Source organism: Haliotis rubra, unplaced genomic scaffold (assembly GCF_003918875.1).
Source record: "Haliotis rubra isolate DU_JTF1 unplaced genomic scaffold, ASM391887v1 Scf162, whole genome shotgun sequence".
NCBI classification, from domain to species: Eukaryota; Metazoa; Mollusca; class Gastropoda; order Lepetellida; family Haliotidae; genus Haliotis; species Haliotis rubra.
The window spans coordinates 542,686-563,385 of NW_025765581.1; the positions used below are offsets into that span (position 1 = coordinate 542,686).

Below are 20,700 nucleotides of genomic sequence, written 5' to 3' on the forward strand. Positions count from 1 at the left end.
ATAGCAAAGGCGTTAAGATCTTTGTTGTCACACAAGTCACACCGTGATGACGCACCTTTAGCACCATCCAAAACCCCAAGGTCATGCTGACAAATGGTGCAGGTGTTGCACTATAAAACATTTTAGGACATCATAGATAATTGTTTACCTTATATGGACTATTCCATTCACCATTCCCTGTGTTTCTTGCGATGTGTTTTTTGTTTTGAATGTCACTTTTTTGTATGGATGTTTGTATGATTAGAGGATATTTTGTAATAAAAGATACACGAAAAAAAGGTTGTTTATTCTTTGTAAATGTTATCATAAATGTGTTGAAACATGTGAATATATATGTTATGTATTCTTCTGAACAGGGAAAAGAAATTCTTTGACATTAAACTTTAAACATTTTATCTGAATCACTGGTAGATTAGAGAAAAAGTGTACAAATCGGATTGCTATTTCTGGCTTAGCTGACAATACAAATACACACAAAAATCTTTAACTGTACATATAAAGCAGTAACAATGCCCAGCATAACAGGAACTACAACTGAAATTGTGACTTGTCATGTCTAGTAATGTTTGAATGCAAGTTTCCTATTTCCATTTTGGGGGCTGTGGGGTAGCCTAGCGGTTAAGGCGTTCGCTCGTCACGCCGAAAACCCGGGTTCGATTCCCCACATGGGCACAATGTGTTAAGTCCATTTCTGGTGTCCCCTGCCATGATATTGCTGGCATATTGTTAAAAGCGGCGTAAAACTAAAACTCACTCACTCACTATTTCCATTTGCAAGGTTTGTTCACCTCCAGCAATAAGCATGTGACATAGTTTTGACTAAGAAAAATGCACAAAATATCTTTAATGCTATGCACAGGAAAAATATGATATTTCATGGTCTTGATTCCTTGTTATGCATAACGCGGATGTCTCATAATATAGGGGATCATCCATGGACCCCCAGACCCGCATTATTGCGAGGTATGACTGTATTATCACACATTTACATCCCAAACTTATCCAGATGCGTTTTTTAGTACATGCTCAAATGTGGCATATTTGTTCCCTGGCCATTGCATCCATATGGTTTCCAGTAATCATTCTCAACTCCCTCAGGAGTATACAATCCAAGGTGCCTGGGGGCACTCAGTTTTAGCATCAACCACTTGTCCTAAACTGAAATTGAGACAGCTGAATATGTGTGCTCTTAATGGAAACATACAAACATCAGAACACTAACACGTTAAGGTTTCCTGGTTGGAACTGATCTCCAGCAACCTATGAGGTGAGGTGAAATTGGGTTTTACGTCGTGCTTGAGAATATTTTGCTCATATGACGACGTGCATGCGTGTGTATGTGTATGTGAGGCTGCTTGTACTAGCCCAGACTTAAGCTGGTTTTATAGTGCTAGCCCTCTGAGATACCACGCCGCAGTTAAGCATGAATACCCCACTCAGACACATTATACTGACTCCAAGCCGACCAGTCCTTGTTGTACCCATTAATGCCGAGCACCAGGCAGGGACCAACAAGTACCATATTTTAACGTCTTTTGGTATGACACGATCGGGGATCGAACCGCGAACCTTCCGCTCTCCGGGCGGACGCTCTAACCACTACACCACGGAGGCGGCAGCAACCTATGATGGTAACAAGTGGCCACAAAATTGATTCTGTGGTCAGGTTGGGTTAATTGGACAATGGCTTGTCATCGCACCCCCAATCTTCAATCTGGTCCCCAACTCAACTATTTACAGGCCACAACAGTAAGAACCCTGCTGAGTGCTGCATTAAACAACAAATTTGTTTTGCATTGGCAGTTCCAGGAATTCTCAAAGGGGGGGATTCAAACCCCAGGAACACACGCACGCACGCACGCACGCACACATTCACACACACACACACACATGCATTCACACACACGCACACAGCTATATGGCGGTGTACTGTAAAAAATTGAGTCTGGATCAGACAATCCAGTGATCAACAGCATGAGCATTGATCTGTATAATATACTGCAACATGTTTTGCCCATACACAGCCCTAATGGAAATTGTATGTAAAGAATGAATGTCCCAGGGTAAGATGATCTAAACTGGAGAACTTATTTCTTATCCCATTTACATTGTGAATAAAATAGGTTTAAATCAATGAATATTTCCTTAAACTAAGAATGAAATCCAAGTCAAAGTGAAATCAGTTACAAGATGCAGTAGTAAATAGAGTTTATCATCATTACAGCAGGGAAGACAACTTCTTTACAGACAATAAGGAGATCTTCCTGTCCAAGCAGCCCTGATGCTCAGACTGGGTTGATTGTTGTCATATGCAGATCACAGGTACATGCTGGCCTCAATGAAGTGGAATACAACTGAGTACAGCAGTTGACAACAAATAAACAAGTATAGAGAAAAATCAACATTATTCAAAACAAAACTATAACAACTCATGCTAAGGTAGTTATCAGATACTGACGCACTGTAAAAATCACAGGCACAGACAGCAATGATATCAGAAGTGTAAGGACTCTTTGCTAAGACAGACACGGACTGAAGTGTAAGGACATTTGGCAGGAAGACATTGTCTGAGTTGAAGGGACTTGTTGGCAGACATTTGGCAGGAAGACATTGTCTGAGTTGAAGGGACTTGTTGGCAGACATTTGGCAGGAAGACATTGTCTGAGTTGAAGGGACTCGTTGGCAGACATTTGGCAGGAAGACATTGTCTGAGTTGAAGGGACTTGTTGGCAGACATTTGGCAGGAAGACATTGTCTGAGTTGAAGGGACTTGTTGGCAGACAGACAGGCAGGAAGACATTGTCTGAGTTGAAGGGACTTCGGCAGACATTTGGCAGACATTTGGCTCAGGAAAGACATTGTCTGAGTTGAAGGGACTCGTTGGCAGACATTTGGCAGGAAGACATTGTCTGAGTTGAAGGGACTCGTTGGCAGACATTTGGCAGGAAGACATTGTCTGAGTTGAAGGGACTTGTTGGCAGACATTTGGCAGGAAGACATTGTCTGAGTTGAAGGGACTTGTTGGCAGACAGACACTGGCAAAAATCATAAGTTCTTGTTGGCAGACAGACATTGACCAATTGCAAGGACTTGTTAAAAGATTGAAATGGAAAAGGTAAATACATACAGTTTTCTTCAGGTTAGGAACAGAATGGTTGAACCATACATTGCACATTGTGTCCAAATATGGACGAGAGAGACAAGGAGGAAAAAAGAAGTATAAATACAAAGATACATGCGAATATGAAACATAACATAAACATGTTAATCCAGTCGTATTCTTAAGATGATGATTTTACAAAAATATATTTTGTTTATCTTTAGCAAAAGTAAGCTCCCCCACCAGGAATATTGTCTCATACATGATCATTTTCTGTAGTATTTTCTAAGGACAACTTCAAATAACTCCGGATAAATAGTTTCATTGCCCACTTGCTTCTGGAGCAAAACCCATAAACTGTTCAATATATCCATGAAACTTTGTATACACACCTACCATGCACTGAACTGGTGTCTTTTGCCTCTTAGGACTGTTTAGAAGTTAAATTGTTTGCGTGTTTCTATTCAACTAGTTAGGCTTAGTTTCAAATGATGTCCGCCATATAGCTGAAATATTGCGGAGTGCTCAACTCACTCAACTCAAATGATGTCTGGACTATTTGAAATTGTATTTTGTTCGTGTACAAAGAAATTGTTGGGCTATTTGCATCATAATTCATAGGAACCATATAGAATTTACTCCATGAAACTTTACATCAATATCAACCATGCATTGTGTGATTGCCATTTTTCGAGGCTATCAAGTGGAACTTAGATACGACTAGGGTTTCATTTTGTGGAGCGTACATCCTCAACCGTTCACTATTTCCTCAAGAAACGCTTTTAGCACCTGTCATAATTCATACAAACCTATCAGAATTCCTGGTTAGAATGGGTGCTCAGCAACCTTTGCTTGTTTTGAGTGATGCAAAACCATATCGGGTGCTTTGGCCACGTGACAGACTTGACTGCGCTCATCAAATACAACCACAGCATCATATGTCAATTCAGGAATTGATTCCGTCTGTCTCCCACACTCCATAAACTGAATTGGATGCCAACTCAAGGCTAGAGTGATTTGGCAAGTCTAGCTTGTCCCAGTCAAAGGGTAGCAGAAATTAAAGATTGTTCTGGGCTCTATTTGGATTTGTTTTGCCAATAAATATATGTTTAATATTTTTAAATAAAATAACTATATATCTGGGACTTAATGTCAGTTTAAATGTTTTGCCAATAAATATATTTTTATATTTTTAAATACGATAACTATATATCTGGGACTTAATGTCAGTTTAAATGTTTTGCCAATAAATATATTTTTATATTTTTAAATACGATAAGTTTATATCTGGGACTTAATGTCAGTCTAAATGGTTTGCCAATAAATATATTTTTATCTTTTTAAATACGATAACTATATATCTGGGACTTAATGTCAGTCTAAATGGTTTGCCAATAAATATATTTTTATCTTTTTAAATAGGATAAGTTTATATCTGGGACTTAATGTCAGTCTGTTACTGATTCTGGCTATATTGTGGCGGTTACATGAGCTATGAGTTATGTAACACTGTTTATCAAAATAAAACCTCAATGAACAGAATAGAGATAAAAGTACAATCTGTCTGTTCATGCATTAAAAGCAGCTGGATGGAGGGAATCATTTGGTTTCATTATCAGTTAGTCAGTTGGACACACACAACCTTCAGATTAACCAGATATAATTAGGTAAATGAATTACTTTTCATTATTTAATGCACATATTTAAACAGGAAGGATATATCAACGCTTCGTCTTGTACTGTGAGTAAGATCCCACAATTACTGTCATATCACCATGGAATTGATACACATGTTAAAATGATGCATGTCATTCTATATTTGGTTAATGTACTTGGATGGTAATGATGCCTCAGATTATAATTTCCAGTGACAGTTTATGCCGTGTTTCTGGCTTGAACTGTCTTCTCAATGTCTTCAATCTTCTGCTGGAGCATGGCCACCCAGTCGTCCTCCTTATTCCAGTCCTGGTACTTTGTGGGTGAGTTGTGCAACTTGACGACAGCGTCCGTCTTCTCATACTGCAGCCCTGCCGCCAACACGGTCTCCTCGAACTTCACGGGGGATGCAGATGCCAGACACACTCTTGGCTTGTCCTCCGAACTGAGGAAAAAAGATTTTTTAATTATTTTTCAGACTAAGAAGGATTATGTTTTTTTCATATCCGAGGACAATTTTCTTCCATCATTATCTTACCCCTGTTTACAGTAGTGGTAGTCTAGTGTTGCACCTGATCTTACCCCTGTTTACTGTAGTGTTAGTCCAGTGTGGCCCCTGATCTTACCCCTGTCTACAGTAGTGGTAGTCCAGTGTGGCCCCTGATCTTACCCCTGTCAACTGTAGTGGTAGTCAAGTGTGGCCCCTGATCTTACCCCTGTCTACAGTAGTGGTAGTCTAGTGTTGCACCTGATCTTACCCCTGTCTACTGTAGTGTTAGTCCAGTGTGGACCCTGATCTTACCCCTGTCTACTGTAGTGGTAGTCAAGTGTGGCCCCTGATCTTACCCCTGTCTACAGTAGTGGTAGTCCAGTGTGGCCCCTGATCTTACCCCTGTCAACTGTAGTGGTAGTCCAGTGTGGCCCCTGATCTTACCCCTGTCTACAGTAGTGGTAGTCTAGTGTTGCACCTGATCTTACCCCTGTCTACTGTAGTGTTAGTCCAGTGTGGACCCTGATCTTACCCCTGTCTACTGTAGTGGTAGTCAAGTGTGGCCCCTGATCTTACCCCTGTCAACTGTAGTGGTAGTCAAGTGTGGCCCCTGATCTTACCCCTGTCTACTGTAGTGGTAGTCTAGTGTGGCCCCTGATCTTACCCCTGTCTACAGTAGTGGTAGTCTAGTGTGGACCCTGATCTTACCCCTGTCTACTGTAGTGGTAGTCTAGTGTGGACCCTGATCCTACCCCTGTCTACAGTAGTGGTAGTCTAGTGTAGCCCCTGATCTTACCCCTGTCTACTGTAGTGGTAGTCTAGTGTGGACCCTGATCTTACCCCTGTCTACTGTAGTGGTAGTCCAGTGTGGCCCCTGATCTTACCCCTGTCTACTGTAGTGGTAGTCAAGTGTGGCCCTGATCTTACCCCTGTCTACTGTAGTGGTAGTCCAGTGTGGCCCCTGATCTTACCCCTGTCTACTGTAGTGGTAGTCTAGTGTGGCCCCTGATCTTACCCCTGTCTACTGTAGTGGTAGTCAAGTGTGGCCCCTGATCTTACCCCTGTCTACTGTAGTGGTAGTCCAGTGTGGCCCCTGATCTTACCCCTGTCTACTGTAGTGGTAGTCTAGTGTGGCCCCTGATCTTACCCCTGTCTACTGTAGTGGTAGTCCAGTGTGGACCCTGATCCTACCCCTGTCTACTGTAGTGGTAGTCCAGTGTAGCCCCTGATCTTACCCCTGTCTACTGTAGTGGTAGTCTAGTGTGGACCCTGATCCTACCCCTGTCTACTGTAGTGGTAGTCCAGTGTGGCCCCTGATCTTACCCCTGTCTACTGTAGTGGTAGTCTAGTGCGGTGGCTGAATGGGGACACACAAGGTAGATGTTCTCCTCCCAGCACTTCATCATAGATCTCTTGATCCCCTCGTCATCTACCACATGGGAGCTGATCACCTCACCAATCTGAAAACAACATCCCAGCTCAATTTCTATGAATGGATTTGCATAATTGTGCCCTTTGTCATGACAGGCTCTTGCAGTGGTATGAAAACCCGGGGTGTAAGTCATGAATTACAAGGAGTAAGCAAGCTGATTGCCCATCCAGGTTCTACAACAGCTCGAATGACTTGTGCCCTCTTCTAAAATGGAGGTGCAACAACTGCTGGTTGCCTTGACAAAATGAAGAACGTACTAAACAAGTCTTGATGATGAAGTTATGACAATTCATGACACGTCCATAGACGTGGAGCAGACCGAGGATCCTGGGATAATGTCGCCATTTCCCAGTTGATCCAGTCAGGGTCCTCTGTCAGACTCAAATTTTTGCCAGCTGCCATTTTGTTTTGAGAATCACGTAACCTTAGTCAGCAATTGGCATGACTGTAAGCAACTGAAAATTAGCACTCTGTTGTGAGGCAAATCACCGTACATCGCAAACAAGCCATTGGCAGTTGCAAAGCAGCCCCTGGTTCACTCTGATAATGATACTTGACCTTAAAGAGGCATTAAGTTATATAGTTAATAAATGACTATTTTCTGAAAAAACCTGAAATGAATTACAAGGGTCAGCCAGGTTCCTATGTTTTTCGGTCAAGGTGAAACTCTGGGTTTATAAATCTAACTATCTCACTCCCAGCTATAACTCTGGTTTCAAACAAGCTGGTAACTAAAATTACACAATGCTAGGATATATTTCTTGGGGTTAAATAATGGTATCCTGTATTATATTTTACTGATGACTGCGTCAGAATTCGTCCCGTTATATTATTGTGCATGTTTGAACTTGTTCGCCGGGAAACGTGTGCACAGCTGATTGCTATTTCCGGCTTTGTGTACGAGACAAATACGCACAGTAATCTTAATCCCTGCAAATAATACAATGCCCAGCATAAACAACTTATAACTTAAAAGGTAAATAATCTTGTCTAGTGATGTTTAATTGCAAATTTGATGTCTCCACTGACAAAGTTGTCTTCTGTTGTTTGTTCACGCGAAGTGAGACGATGTTGTTTTCTTACCCCTGGAAAAAAGTTTGACGAACCCATGGATAAGACGACCCCCTTCTACAGACGGCTTTTTGGTCCTCAAAATTCGGCTTATAGACAGTCATATACGGTACATACCTTAGTTCTGAGATTCTCTGGGACTTTGACCTTCATTGTCTTCTCAAACTCTGCCATCATGTTGCTGACCATCTCAACATCACCATCTGAGAACATGTGCCAGATTCTCTCCATGTTGTATGCCAGCTGTAAGTGGGACAATAGTTAGCTCACCAGATCCAAAACAGACGTCAAATATATTGAGGGAAATTTAGGTTTTCCTATGACTGAAGTTGACAATATTAGCTCACGAGATCAAAAAGAAACTTCAAATAGTAGTTCATCAGATACAAAATGAGTTCAAATAAACTGAGGTTTACTCCAGGTTCTTCCTGTGATAAATATAAATATAAACAATATGCGCTCATTTGTTTATAGGCCAAAAATTAATTTAGCTCTGAACTTAAAAGAAATTGCTCTTAACACCAAAACCCAAACTAAAACAAACCTGTAGTGACTCAAACTCAACCCTGAACATAAGATGCTCGTTATCTAAGTATTATAGAAAAAACATTTCCAGAAAAACTAACTGTAAATGGTATTAATCCTAAGCCTAGGGATTAAGAGCATTCTGTCATCGGAGACATACAATCTCAACTTCAGTTCGTTATTGTATACAGTGAGCATTACTCTGACATTTAAAGAGAGAAAATAAAGAAAAAAAATGTATGATATGTCAACCGTACAGAGATACTTCAAAGACAGCAGCCTGTTTTGTGTTATCACTTTATGATCAATTTGTGATCAACTATGGATTATGTCAAGTTGTAGTTTTCTCACCGATAAAGCATTGTGACCTCATATAGCTTAAACTGAACCATCAGCATTGAGAATGTCACACATTTTCGATATTTTGGCCTATATTATATATATATATTGGGGTACCAACTTTAGCTTCCTCTTGATGCAACAAAAGACTTATTATCCCTTACGACTTGCCTGAAATCGATAATTGAAACTCAGGGGCGTAGCTACCATTATAAAAAAAAGCCCGGACTTACACATGATTATTGCTAAAAGGTTGGGCAAGTCCTCAATACGATCTAAATAAAAAGCTTTGCAACCTATCGGGCTTGCACAAAAAATTGGCTTGCTATGCACCTGAAACTTCAAGGTGAATAGCTTCCAAACAGAGAACACTTGCCAGATATTCAATGTAAACAATTGCTCCGTACATCGAAAACTGTTGCACGTGGTGTTGTCGGTGTTTTCCGAACTGGTTTCAATCACAAGTTGTGTGTAGGATATTATTAATTTTTTTAGAGAAGTGTGGTGCGATATAGTGGCGTTAAAATGCACATGCTAAAATATCGGAAAGTTATAAACATAATAATTCTACCTTCATGGGTAATAGCTATAACTTAATCCAGACTTCAACATTTCATCTGTTGATCTACGTGCTTCACTTACTAAGATATTCAACGAAGGAATATAGAAATAAGAACCTGTATGTCCATGGCAGGAGCTAGAGACTGTTTCACCTCTCTCATAGAGTAGTCTCCCTTTACAATTGTACGATACACTATATCATTTGTGTTGACACAGCAAACCAGCTTCACCGGCAGGCCCATCTTCCTCGCCAAACATCCAGCTAGAAGTGAATAAAACAGTTTTATATTAAACTACCATGAAGTAGCTCACACCTCCATCATTACATCATGAGTGAGTGAGTATGGTTTTACGCCAATGTTACACAAATAGCACCACAAAACGGCTTCACACATTGTACCCAGGTGGGAAACTGAAGCTTGGTCCCACCAACCCCCATTTCATTAGAACATAGGGACAGTTCATAATTTATGGCTGGGGGGGATGATGATTTTAAGGGGGGTCACCCATTTTGTTCGGGGCTGGTAAGGGGCATCAATTTTGTACATGACTTACTTTGTACATAAATTTTAGGGGGGGGATCATTCACATTGTACATGCTTCTCCATAAAAATCATCGCCACCCCCTCAGCCATAAGTTATGAATGGTCCCTGACATGCTTTTTTTGCTGTTTTGACATATCTAGTTCTACAAAGTCTTGTGAGGTTTATGTGGGAAGAAAACCCAAATTAACACAGATCATTAGATGTCAATCACTTAGATAAGGCATCGATACGGAAGCCATTATCATAATCAGGGCAAATCTGGGATTTAAACCCACCATCGGAATACCACTGGGGCTAAAAGGCCCCATGTTTATCCCACCAAAAGTAGATTGAGTAAGCAAGATGTAAATCATATCTAGAGGTACATAAAAAAACATTTTGATAAAAGGATTCAGAAGTGCATTCATGTAAACTAAATAAGAAATAATACGCAAAAAAACAACAGGAAGCTTATTAATAAACCAATCTTATTGAAGTGAGAACTGTCTGAACAAAAGACCTTTGCTGTCAAGAGTTCAAAATTGTTTGAGACAAGTAAAATTCATTGTTGCTCAGACATTTGGAATGCATGTGCAAATCAACACATGAGCCTATTATAACTTACATTGCAGAAAGTAGGGCAGTAGACTAGTCTCATCACGCCAAAGACCCGGGTTCGATTCCCCTCATGGGTACATTGTGTAAAGCCCATTTTTGGTCTCCCACGCTGCAATATTGCTGTAATATTACTAAAAGCATACTCACTCACTATTCATTATAGATAATGTCAGCTGAGTGACGTCGTAGCTGTATCTATTTCATGGCACCAGATACATACTTACACGTCACATTGCCGCAGCCTCCGGTTGGGATGGCTATTTCAACCTCACCGTCACAAGCTGGACGCATCTGCAAGACATACAGTCAAAAATTTGGTGAAATCCTTGTGTTCATTCATTTATTGTATTTGATGCCTGGAAAGGGTCAACTATGATGAGGTCATTTTTGTAACTACAAAATCTATATCAATATAAAATGTCCAGAAAACCATTAGGGAATTCATGACATCTGTTTTCATAACTTTCCTTTTTAAACATTAATAAACAAATTCAAAGATTAAGATGAACCTAAAATATGTTAACAGGCCGGTTTCTTTTGTTTTCATTTGGTGTTTTAATTTGTATGCCATAACTTATACTTTTGATTCCAGAATACCAATTATATAATAGAATATTAACTAACATACATTTACAGCATATGCTCATAAAAAATTCAGTCCAGACCACTTGCCCCATATTTAAACCAAAATATGACGAACAATGGTATCCTGTATCCATTAAATTTTACATGGACTTTAGGACTGACAAAAATATTTTCTGAAAGAATCCTCTGATCCTGTCCCATATACCAACATTTTTAACCAATCAGATTGCAGCACACAATTCTGTTCATTGTTCAGTTACCTGTAGATAGGCGTAGAAGTAGTGAACGACTTGCACCATGATACGAGCAAAGTTGATGGAGTTTATGGAGCAAAGATTGTGCTTCTTCACAAATGCAGCATCAGCAAAACACTCTTTGATTGGAATATCGCCATCATCGCTGGTTCCGTCAACTGTTGTAGAAAAACAGATCAACTGATGCTTGTCTACAGATGTACATGTTTGAAGGTTTGTAAGCTCTGACTCACTAACATTATGACTTGTATTAATCTTAACTTTACAAAAGCCAAATACATTTAGTGAGCAGAGTTCTATGCCACTTTAACTCTTGCAATATCGACCGCCTCCGTGGTGTAGTGGTTAGAGCGTACTTGTTGGTCCCTGCCTGGCGCTCGGCATTAATGGGTACAACAAGGACTGGTCGGCTCGGAGTCAGTATAATGTGTCTGAGTGGGGTATTCATGCTTCACTGCGGTATGGTATCTCAGTGGGCTAGCACTATAAAACCAGCTTAAGTCTGGGCTAGTACAAGCAGCCGCACATACAGATACATGCGCATGCACGTCGTCATATGAGCGAAATATTCTCAAGTACGACGTTAAACCCAATTTCACCTCACCTCACCTCATGTTACAATATCACGGGAGGGAGACGAAGGAAACACCAGACATGGGCTTCACATTATTACATTTGTGTTGTGAATCAAACCGAGTCTTCAACGTGATGAGGTACAATTAAACCATTTTCCACAACCCCACCATTCCCCCCAAAACACTGGAGATTGTCTGGCATACAAAACCTTGACAAAGATCAGTAATATGCAACATAACCTGAAGAGCAGCCAATAATTATTACTAACAGCCTTTGTTTTTGTATCACTTGGCCCTTGCATATAATAGACATGGACCAAAAAATTTGAATTAATATTTTGTGATTGAGAAATATTTCTTTATCACACAATCCTCAATTTTCAGTTTCGCAGATTCGTAAAAGATATACTTTAAAACGTAAAATATAAAGTCATAAAAGATAAACTATTGTTTGCAACAAAGTATACCGTACTTCGATACACGTGAACATTATCTTCAATCACTGTGGTCATCTGGAGTTCCTGAAACCTGGACGTTCGGCCCCGGGGCAACAACACAATGATGTCCACCCATGTCATCCCACGCACAGCCTCTATGGCGGCACTGCCTGTATCTCCTGACGTAGCTGGGAATAGATGAATCAGTTAGGGTTACACCACTGTCAACAGTTGGGTTAATATGAGGATCCTGGGGATAACTGTTGGGATCAATGCCAATTTGAAGAGTTAGGGATAAAGCCACTGAGAGTGAGTGAGTGACTTGAGTTTTACGCCACTTTTAGCAATATTCCAGCAATATCATGGCAGGGGACACCAGAAATGGGCTTCACACATTGTACCCATGTTCGGCAAAACAAGAGAACACTTTAACCACTAGGCTACCCTACCGCCCCAAAAAGCCATTCTGAACTGTTTGGGCTTATGCCACTGAAGTGTATTTAAGTAAGTTCAGTATTTCAAGGCATGCCAGCTTAATGTGGAACTAAAACCTGTCACTCTGTAATGGACACTAAGGGAGACAACTCTGCAAAATGATACCCACTAGCCACTAATCCTTCAAGAGCAATTGGAATTAATGTCACTTTTTAAAGGCACTTAAGACCTTAAGTAAAGAGTGATGAGAGAGAACCCAGTTTAAACGATGGGCAGTTGTTGGACCTGGTTTCATTGATATTTCAGAAGAGTCTCACATGGTGTAACCAACACTAACACCAAGCTGGTGAAAAGTTTTGCCTTCCCTATTTCCAGTATGTTGTGAAGATGGCATAAATTTTCACACACTCACCACTCATGCACTCTCACCACACACACACGCCTCTCCCTCTCTCTCACACACACACACACACCATTCATCTCTGTGTCAGAAGGTCACATGTTCTTACCTGTCAAGACGGTGAGATGTTTCTTCCTCTTGTTCAGAAAGTAGTCAAAGAATTGTCCGAGACAGGACAATGCCAGATCTTTGAAAGCGAAAGTGGCACCATGGCACATCTCCATGACATTCAGCCCACCGGGAAACTTCTTTATTGGAATGATGTCAGGATGGGAGAACCTGCTGAAGGCTTTGTCCACCAGTTCTGAAATAAAGCCCTGATGTTGGGGTTCCTACTGTCACTAAGAGAATAGTTTGGTACATGGAACACAGCCACAGTCTTACAGCAACTGAATTACAGTCCGTTTGGCTCAAAAGCGGACCGATGAATTGCAATTTAACTCGAAAAGGGACAGTCGAACACCTGGCTGTCCCTTTCTCTGCACTCCTCCCTCGTAACAAATAGTGAACTGTGTCAATATTTTAATGATAGATTGTAAACAACTTTTTTATTTTTCGGACAAAAATTCTGCAAAAACCTCACAGAGTTGATATGATGTTTTGATTATGATCAGCATTTCATTGAGTATTTTATGTTTATTAGTTTTCGAGTTAGATTGCAATTCATCGGTCCGCTTTTGATCCAAACGGACTATAAGTTTGAAGTTCCCTTCTAAACACCATGCTGCTCCAAAACTACTGAATGGCCATTACTGAAATGCCTGTGACAGTGTTACAATAATTTGTAGACAGACAAATACTTAAAATCTATGAAAGACATTTAAAAGTGATACATATAAGTGGGGAAGGGGGGAGTTTCTAAATGTCAATTTCAAGGTCAGAAGTGGAAATTCAAAAAAATTTAAAATATGAAACAAAATATCAGGTAGATCAATGTCTAAGGGGACTTTCCGCCTGGCATACATCACTTCCAAACATTACAAACTTTCTGCTACAGTTTAGGGATAAACATCATCTTAAAATCAGGTGATAAAAGAGTTGTGAGCTCTGTTTACTGACCACTGAGGTCTTCCAATGGAATCTCCTCCCCAACAAAGTATGGAATGATTTTCTTCACCAATTGGACATAGGACAAGCCTGCCCATGACTTGAGGGTATCTGTCGAAATCTGGGGGACGGACTCTGGGAGGAGTATTCCTCCATCGGCTGCATAGCCTGAATACAAGGCTTCTTCAAACGTCAATCCACGTGCACCACCTCTTGTACTAGCAAACTTCATATTGGGATCTTAGTGAGTATAGATATCTCAGTTTGTTGTTAACTTGGAAGGTCCTTACTTGCTGTACATGAATGTCTGCAGAGAATCTATCTGGAAAAATAGAATGCAAGCATTACATACAGGAGAAAAACATATTTAGTATTTATTACATTGACTTTTAATGTCAATGTCTCTCTGTGTTCTGGGACACTGATGGTCTCATCGAAGTGGAATGGTTATTGTCTCCCTGTGTTCTGGAACACTGATGGTCTCATTGAGGTGAATGGTTATTGTCTCTCTGTGTTCTGGAACACTGATGGTCTCATCGAGGTGAAATGGTTATTGTCTCTCTGTGTTCTGGAACACTGATTGTCTCAATGAGGTGGAATATCTGACAAAGGAATGACAATAAACATGATAAACAGAGCTTGTTATGCAGGACTACAGGACTACAGAGACGTGGGAACCTGAGAATAGGTGCTCTTCCATCAGGACAATAAATTGTGCACTAATCAGTCACGGACTCATTGTAATGAACTTTAAACTCCTTCAACCCTGAACTTATTGTCTTGGTCTGGCTGTGTAAGACTTCCATCTGTTCCCAAACATGAAAAGACGCCAATCCAAACCTGCCCATGACTTGTCATAGCAGCTTTGATTCCCCATATGGGTGCAATGTGTGAAGCCCATTTCTAAAAGCGGCGTAAAACCATACTCACTCACTCACTCATAGCAGCTATGGAGAACTTTGTGGAGAACTTTTAGGAACAAGACTTTTCGAGGACTTCTGACAAAATTGCATTAATATGGAGGGAGATTATTTTGAAATAAATCTTTTCATTGTGTTTGCATCAACTTTTTCTCTGTGAGGCTCAGTTCCTATAAGTCTCCCTTGCTAATGCCTAAAGTGGCAGAGATTACATCCCCTACCATGTAACACACAAGCCTGTTGAACATGGTGAGTTAGTCCCGTTTGAAGTGGACAATAGAAATGAGCTTCAAACATTGTACATTTGAAATTAAATCCGCGTCTTGATGACCTTTTACCCAGATAGCAACTCAATGAAAAAGTGCAAGATGACAATGGACACAGAGTCGGGAACCATTTTAAGGCAAATATTAAAGAAAGAAGACGACAGTTTTTTATAAAAGTATTTATCTTGAAGACGAGGCTTATACTACTGTGAGCATTCAGTAGGACATTGAGCTATCAGGCTATTATTTTCACTGAATGATATAATGATACAAATATACATGTTTTATTTTCTCTCTGAAAAGTGAAAGCTACAAAACATTTCATCACAATCCCTGATTATTGAATTTTGACAACTTGCCAAATACATTTTTCCAGATAAAGACTGATTAAAATTGAAAATTTTCAGGGAAATAGTATCTGTAAATACAAAAAATATTTTGATCTTTAATAAAAAATATTTTTGATCTTTGATTAATCTTTATCTGTCTAAGTAGAGACCACAGAAACTAAACACACTTTACTTTCTTGCATCATCACCACACAGAAACCCTGTGGCAGTATGATTAGTTATGAAATAACATATGATATAAGTATGATTAGTTGTTCAAAAGCTGGGATACACTTTTCATTCAACTGTCAATTAATGTCAAGTATCCTATTTTTAAAAAGATATTGTTTGCAGACTTGAATATATGAATACATTTCTAAGTTTTAATCAGTTTCAACATAAAATAAACTAAGTTCACGGAATCTATTGATTGCAGCTGTATGCTTCGACAAGCAGGCAATGCTTCACTAATTCGTTTGAATCAAAATATTCTTTCCCACTTAAAAAATTGTCTTTCATACAACTACTCTGAATTATCGTATAACTATGTGATAATAAAAAATCATAGGGACATAAAATGTGTTACCATTGTGCTATATTATCAGGTAAATAGTGAATAACTAATGTATTTAGCAGTGTATTTCTGGTGTCATCCACCATGATATTGCTGGAATATTGCTAAAACCATACTCGACCTGTGAAGATCTGGGTTAGAATTGATCTTCAGTAACCCATGCTTGTTGTAAGAGGCGACAAGACTAACTGGATCAGGTGGTCAGGATCGCTGACCTGGTTGACACATGTTATTGCATCCCAGTTGCGTAGATCGATGCTCATGCTGTTGATCACTGGATTGTCTGGTCCAAACTTGATTATTTACAGACCATATTGCTGGAATATTGCAGAGTGTGGTGTAAAACTAACCTCACTCACTCACTCACTAAAACAATACTCAGCCACTCACTCATCACAATGTTTATATACAACTTCTTCTTTTTTTAATTTTTATTTTGCTCCCCTTATTAGGGCCAGGGGTCAGCAATTTTGTATGTAAAAATATTAAAGATAATGCTTAAAATAATTGGGAAGTGGGGGACGGGGTAATTGATTTTGTACATGTATGACATGTAGGGGGTCATTCACAATGTAACATCGTACATGCCTCTCCATAACAATCATCATCACACTCAATAGCCATAAGTTAAGACAGAGGTCTGGACCAGACTGCAGTGATCAACAGCATGAGCATCTGGGTTATGATGACGTTTGTCAACCAAGTCTGCGAGTTTGACCACCCGATCCCGTTAGTCGCCTCTTATGACACGCGGTCTCCAGGGGTCGTATCAAAACGACGGGTTTTTTTTATACACCATCCAAACATATTTTGGATTTGACAAAACATATATTGACAGTGGTAACACTGCTTTCATTCATGACTTCAGATGCTATAAAACTTAATGTTCTTACCGTTGCGATGAGTATTACATGCATTAACGCCCCTTCGGTTCGGTTCACCGTGAGTACACTCGTGATGTAATACAGGTCTTCCAGTTTGACACGGACCAAAACGGCGAGGAACAAAAAGGCAAATAAACTGGACATCAAAACGGCCCAACATTTTTTTTTTTAGTACAATACTAGATCTATATGAAGATTTAACTGACTTGATTTTTTAATTACAACTTTTCTCTTTGCTGCAGCGGGCATGGGCAGTTATGTCCTCTTATAATACCTGGTGACAAAAGCATGCAGTTTAACTACGGGTGTTAGCTTGGCCAGTCAGCCTACTGCATTCTTGGCTTGGGGCAGTTAGCGAGTGACAGCAAAGTACAGATGTACTGTGTTATACCTGACTTGTCTAGATGAAACTAATAACTATTCATAAGAAATATATGTAAAATACTTGGATTGAAATTAAAAGAAATACATACAAAACAAATTACATGGGTCACATTGTAATCTGGTGTTTCGACAACTAAGTTTATCGACTGGTGAAATTAATATATCCATCAAAACTGGTCACACGCTTGGAACATGCTTGATGTTTGGAATAACAATTTTTATGATACATTTCTGTCACGAATTAAACAGCATTACCCAAAGGACTGTTTGTTTTGGTTGCTGCACTCAGCAATATTCCAGCTATATGACGACAGCCTGTAAAAAGATCGAGTTTGGACCAGAAAATCCACTGATCAGCAACATGAGCATCTGTCTTCGCAATTATTATTCCACTACAAGAAAAGTGACTGAAGCACTACACATAAAAAGACACCGCCCAAAACATAACTGGGACCAGGGCTCGATTTCATCCCATCAGCTTACCACACTACACCTAATCCCAAACTAATCAACTCAATCTCCCTCTCTCTTCACTTCTAATCTCGCCTATTAGTTGTCCCCGCCCCCACTGGTATCCAATTCATCATTCTGTTATCTTACCTCGAATTATCTCATGTATGGTCATGCTTGTTTTCATTCATCTTGTTTTATCATCCATTGATTTTGTTAGCTCTCATGTAACCTATATTTATCATCCAAAACTGTGTTCCACAGGAGATATCGCTTGTGTGAGATCAAACGATATCTCCTAGGAGATATCGTTTTGACAGTAGATTTTGTACAATACCCTGACAATGCTATGACTTCATGAGCATGATGACCTCACAATGCTATGACATCACTGTACTGCAAGTCTAATGACAGAACGGTGGTCAGAGATGTACTTTTTTTCAATGAAAACTAATGAGTGATTTTTGATGATAAATAGAATCTCACCCTCGTGTCTTCTGATATCAAATATATCAACCACTCGTTGATAAAGTAAAAATATCCTCGGATATTTGTAACTTTATCAACTCGTGGTGATATATTTGATATCAAAAGACACTCGGGTGAGATTCTCTCTATATATCCTGCTGTACTGATTCACCACGTCATGCTTGAAAACGGTATAAGCATCTATACCGAAACGATCGCCTCCGTGGTGTAGTGGTTCGAGCGTCCGCCCGGAGAGCGGAAGGTCGCGGGTTCGATCCCCGACCGCGTCATACCAAAAGACGTTAAAATATGGTACTTGTTGGTCCCTGCCTGGCGCTCGGCATTAATGGGTACAACAAGGACTGGTCGGCTCGGAGTCAGTATAATGTGTCTGAGTGGGGTATTCATGCTTCACTGCGGTATGGTATCTCAGTGGGCTAGCACTATAAAACCAGCTTCAGTCTGGGCTAGTACAAGCAGCCACACATACACATACACGCGCATGCACGTCGTCATATGAGCGAAATATTCTCAAGCACGACGTTAAACCCAATTTCACCTCACCTCTATACCGAAACGCCGCTATTGTACAGTAAAGAAGTTGATCATCCATAAAGGCTTGTCATTCCAATTTGGATACGGTGACATATGTCAACCATATCAGCACCGACCACCCGATCCCATTTCCCGCCTCTTTCGACAAGAAGGGTTGCTGAAGACCAATTCTAACCAGGAACTGCGTTCATTTTCAGTGCGCCTCCGTGGTGTAGTGGTTAGAGCGTCCGCCCGGAGAGCGGAAGGTCGCGGGTTCGATCCCCGACCGCGTCATACCAAAAAGACGTTAAAATATGGTACTTGTTGGTCCCTGCCAGGCGCTCGGCATTAATGGGTACAACAAAAGGACTGGTCGGCTCAGAGTCAGTATAATGTGTCTGAATGGGGTATTCATGCTTCACTGCGGTATGGTATCTCAGTGGGCTAGCACTATAAAACCAGCTTCAGTCTGGGCTAGTACAAGCAGCCACACATACACATACACGCGCATGCACGTCGTCATATGAGCGAAATATTCTCAAGCACGACGTTAAACCCAATTTCACCTCACCTCTATACCGAAACGCCGCTATTGTACGAGTAAAGAAGTTGATCATCCATAAAGGCTTGTCATTCCAATTTGGATACGGTGACATATGTCAACCATATCAGCACCGACCACCCGATCCCATTTCCCGCCTCTTTCGACAAGAAGGGTTGCTGAAGACCAATTCTAACCAGGAACTGCGTTCATTTTCAGTGATCGAGAAAATGAACCTGCGCCTTTTTGCTGGTTGTCAGGTAGTTTAGAGGTTCGCTTGTCACGCCGAAGACCCATGTTCGATTCCCCATATGGGCACTAGTGTGTTTCAGCCCATTTCTGGTGTCACCCGTGGTGATACTGCTGGAATATTGCTAAAAGCGGCGTAAAACTAAAACTCACCCAATCAAATATAGGCCTATTAATTTTGTAACTCTCCCGTCAATCCGAAATTGAAATTCATCTTGTCTTACACGTGCAAAATGACATACATAAATCATGCACTAGTTTCTTACCGCATGTTACACTAGACACATCCTTGTAAGTCGGGCACATAGAGGGAGACAAGGACAGTCTGGCGCTATCCGACCCCAGACATTTCACTGGGGTAAAATAAAATCCTGCAATTTGCGTGATGGGTGTCCGCATAAATGTCAACAGCACAATTTACATAACATTTCAAAGGTTAGCCACGACGTCTGCATGAGATCGCTAAAATCACGGGAACAGATTCTGGGGTTAGCGAGCCCTGGAGATATCCTCGTATAAAAATGGGGTGTCGGACTCTGAAGAGTGAGTGAGTTTAGATTTATAGACACATCGGCAATATTTCAGTCTGATAGCTGAAGAAACACTACTTGTTATCTTTCAAATCACGTGAACTATTAAACATCTCAATTACTTGTGAAATATAGACTTAATTCGTCTATACACGCTACCATTAATTCGTGACCGCCTCCGTGGTGTAGTGGTTAGAGCGTCCGCTCGCAGAGCGGAAGGTCGCGGGTTCGATCCCTGACCGCGTCATACCAAAAGACGTTAAAATATGGTACTTGTTGGTCCCTGCCAGGCGCTCGGCATTAATGGGTACAACAAGGACTGGTCGGCTCGGAGTCAGTATAATGTGTCTGAGTGGGGTATTCATGCTTCACTGCGGCATGGTATCTCAGTGGGCTAGCACTATAAAACCAGCTTACGTCTGGGCTAGTACAAGCAGCCGCACACACACATAGACCATTCTTAGCCAATATGCATGACCTCGAGGTCAAATCGAAAGCGAGGCTTAAATAGGTTGACCCAA

The 20,700-nt window shown here is 40.5% G+C and overlaps 1 protein-coding gene across 4 annotated transcripts; it reads right to left on the reverse strand.

Annotated features, from left to right (window-relative positions):
- Positions 1-4,813: 4,813 nt before the first annotated feature.
- LOC124271654 (threonine synthase-like 2) lies at positions 4,814-19,994 on the reverse strand. Of its 4 annotated transcripts, none has more exons than XM_046706805.1 (10): positions 19,916-19,994; positions 14,063-14,372; positions 13,113-13,307; positions 12,204-12,356; positions 11,163-11,314; positions 10,542-10,608; positions 9,291-9,436; positions 7,867-7,992; positions 6,570-6,706; positions 4,814-5,201 (listed from the first exon to the last, which is right to left on the reverse strand). In XM_046706805.1, exons 2-10 carry the CDS (start codon positions 14,280-14,282, stop codon positions 4,976-4,978), a joined length of 1,422 nt encoding a protein of 473 aa, XP_046562761.1. In that variant the 5' UTR covers positions 14,283-14,372; positions 19,916-19,994; the 3' UTR covers positions 4,814-4,975. The 4 variants fall into 4 exon arrangements, with proteins under 4 accessions (XP_046562761.1, XP_046562759.1, XP_046562760.1 ...); XM_046706803.1 differs by lacking the exon at positions 19,916-19,994 and adding an exon at positions 17,033-17,142; XM_046706804.1 differs by lacking the exon at positions 19,916-19,994 and adding an exon at positions 17,033-17,135 and having other exon boundaries at positions 14,063-14,368.
- Between the last annotated feature and the right edge of the window lie 706 nt (positions 19,995-20,700).

Excerpts from the sequence above, each read along its gene's own strand:
- LOC124271654 (XM_046706805.1), bottom strand. The coding sequence starts at position 14,282 with ATGAAGTTTGCTAGTACAAGAGGTGGTGCACGTGGATTGACGTTTGAA. Across the intron at positions 12,357-13,112 it reads ACATCTCACCGTCTTGACAG|CTACGTCAGGAGATACAGGC; the intron begins GTAAGAACATGT and ends ATCTATTCCCAG. Across the intron at positions 9,437-10,541 it reads AGGCTGCGGCAATGTGACGT|CTGGATGTTTGGCGAGGAAG; the intron begins GTAAGTATGTAT and ends ATTCACTTCTAG.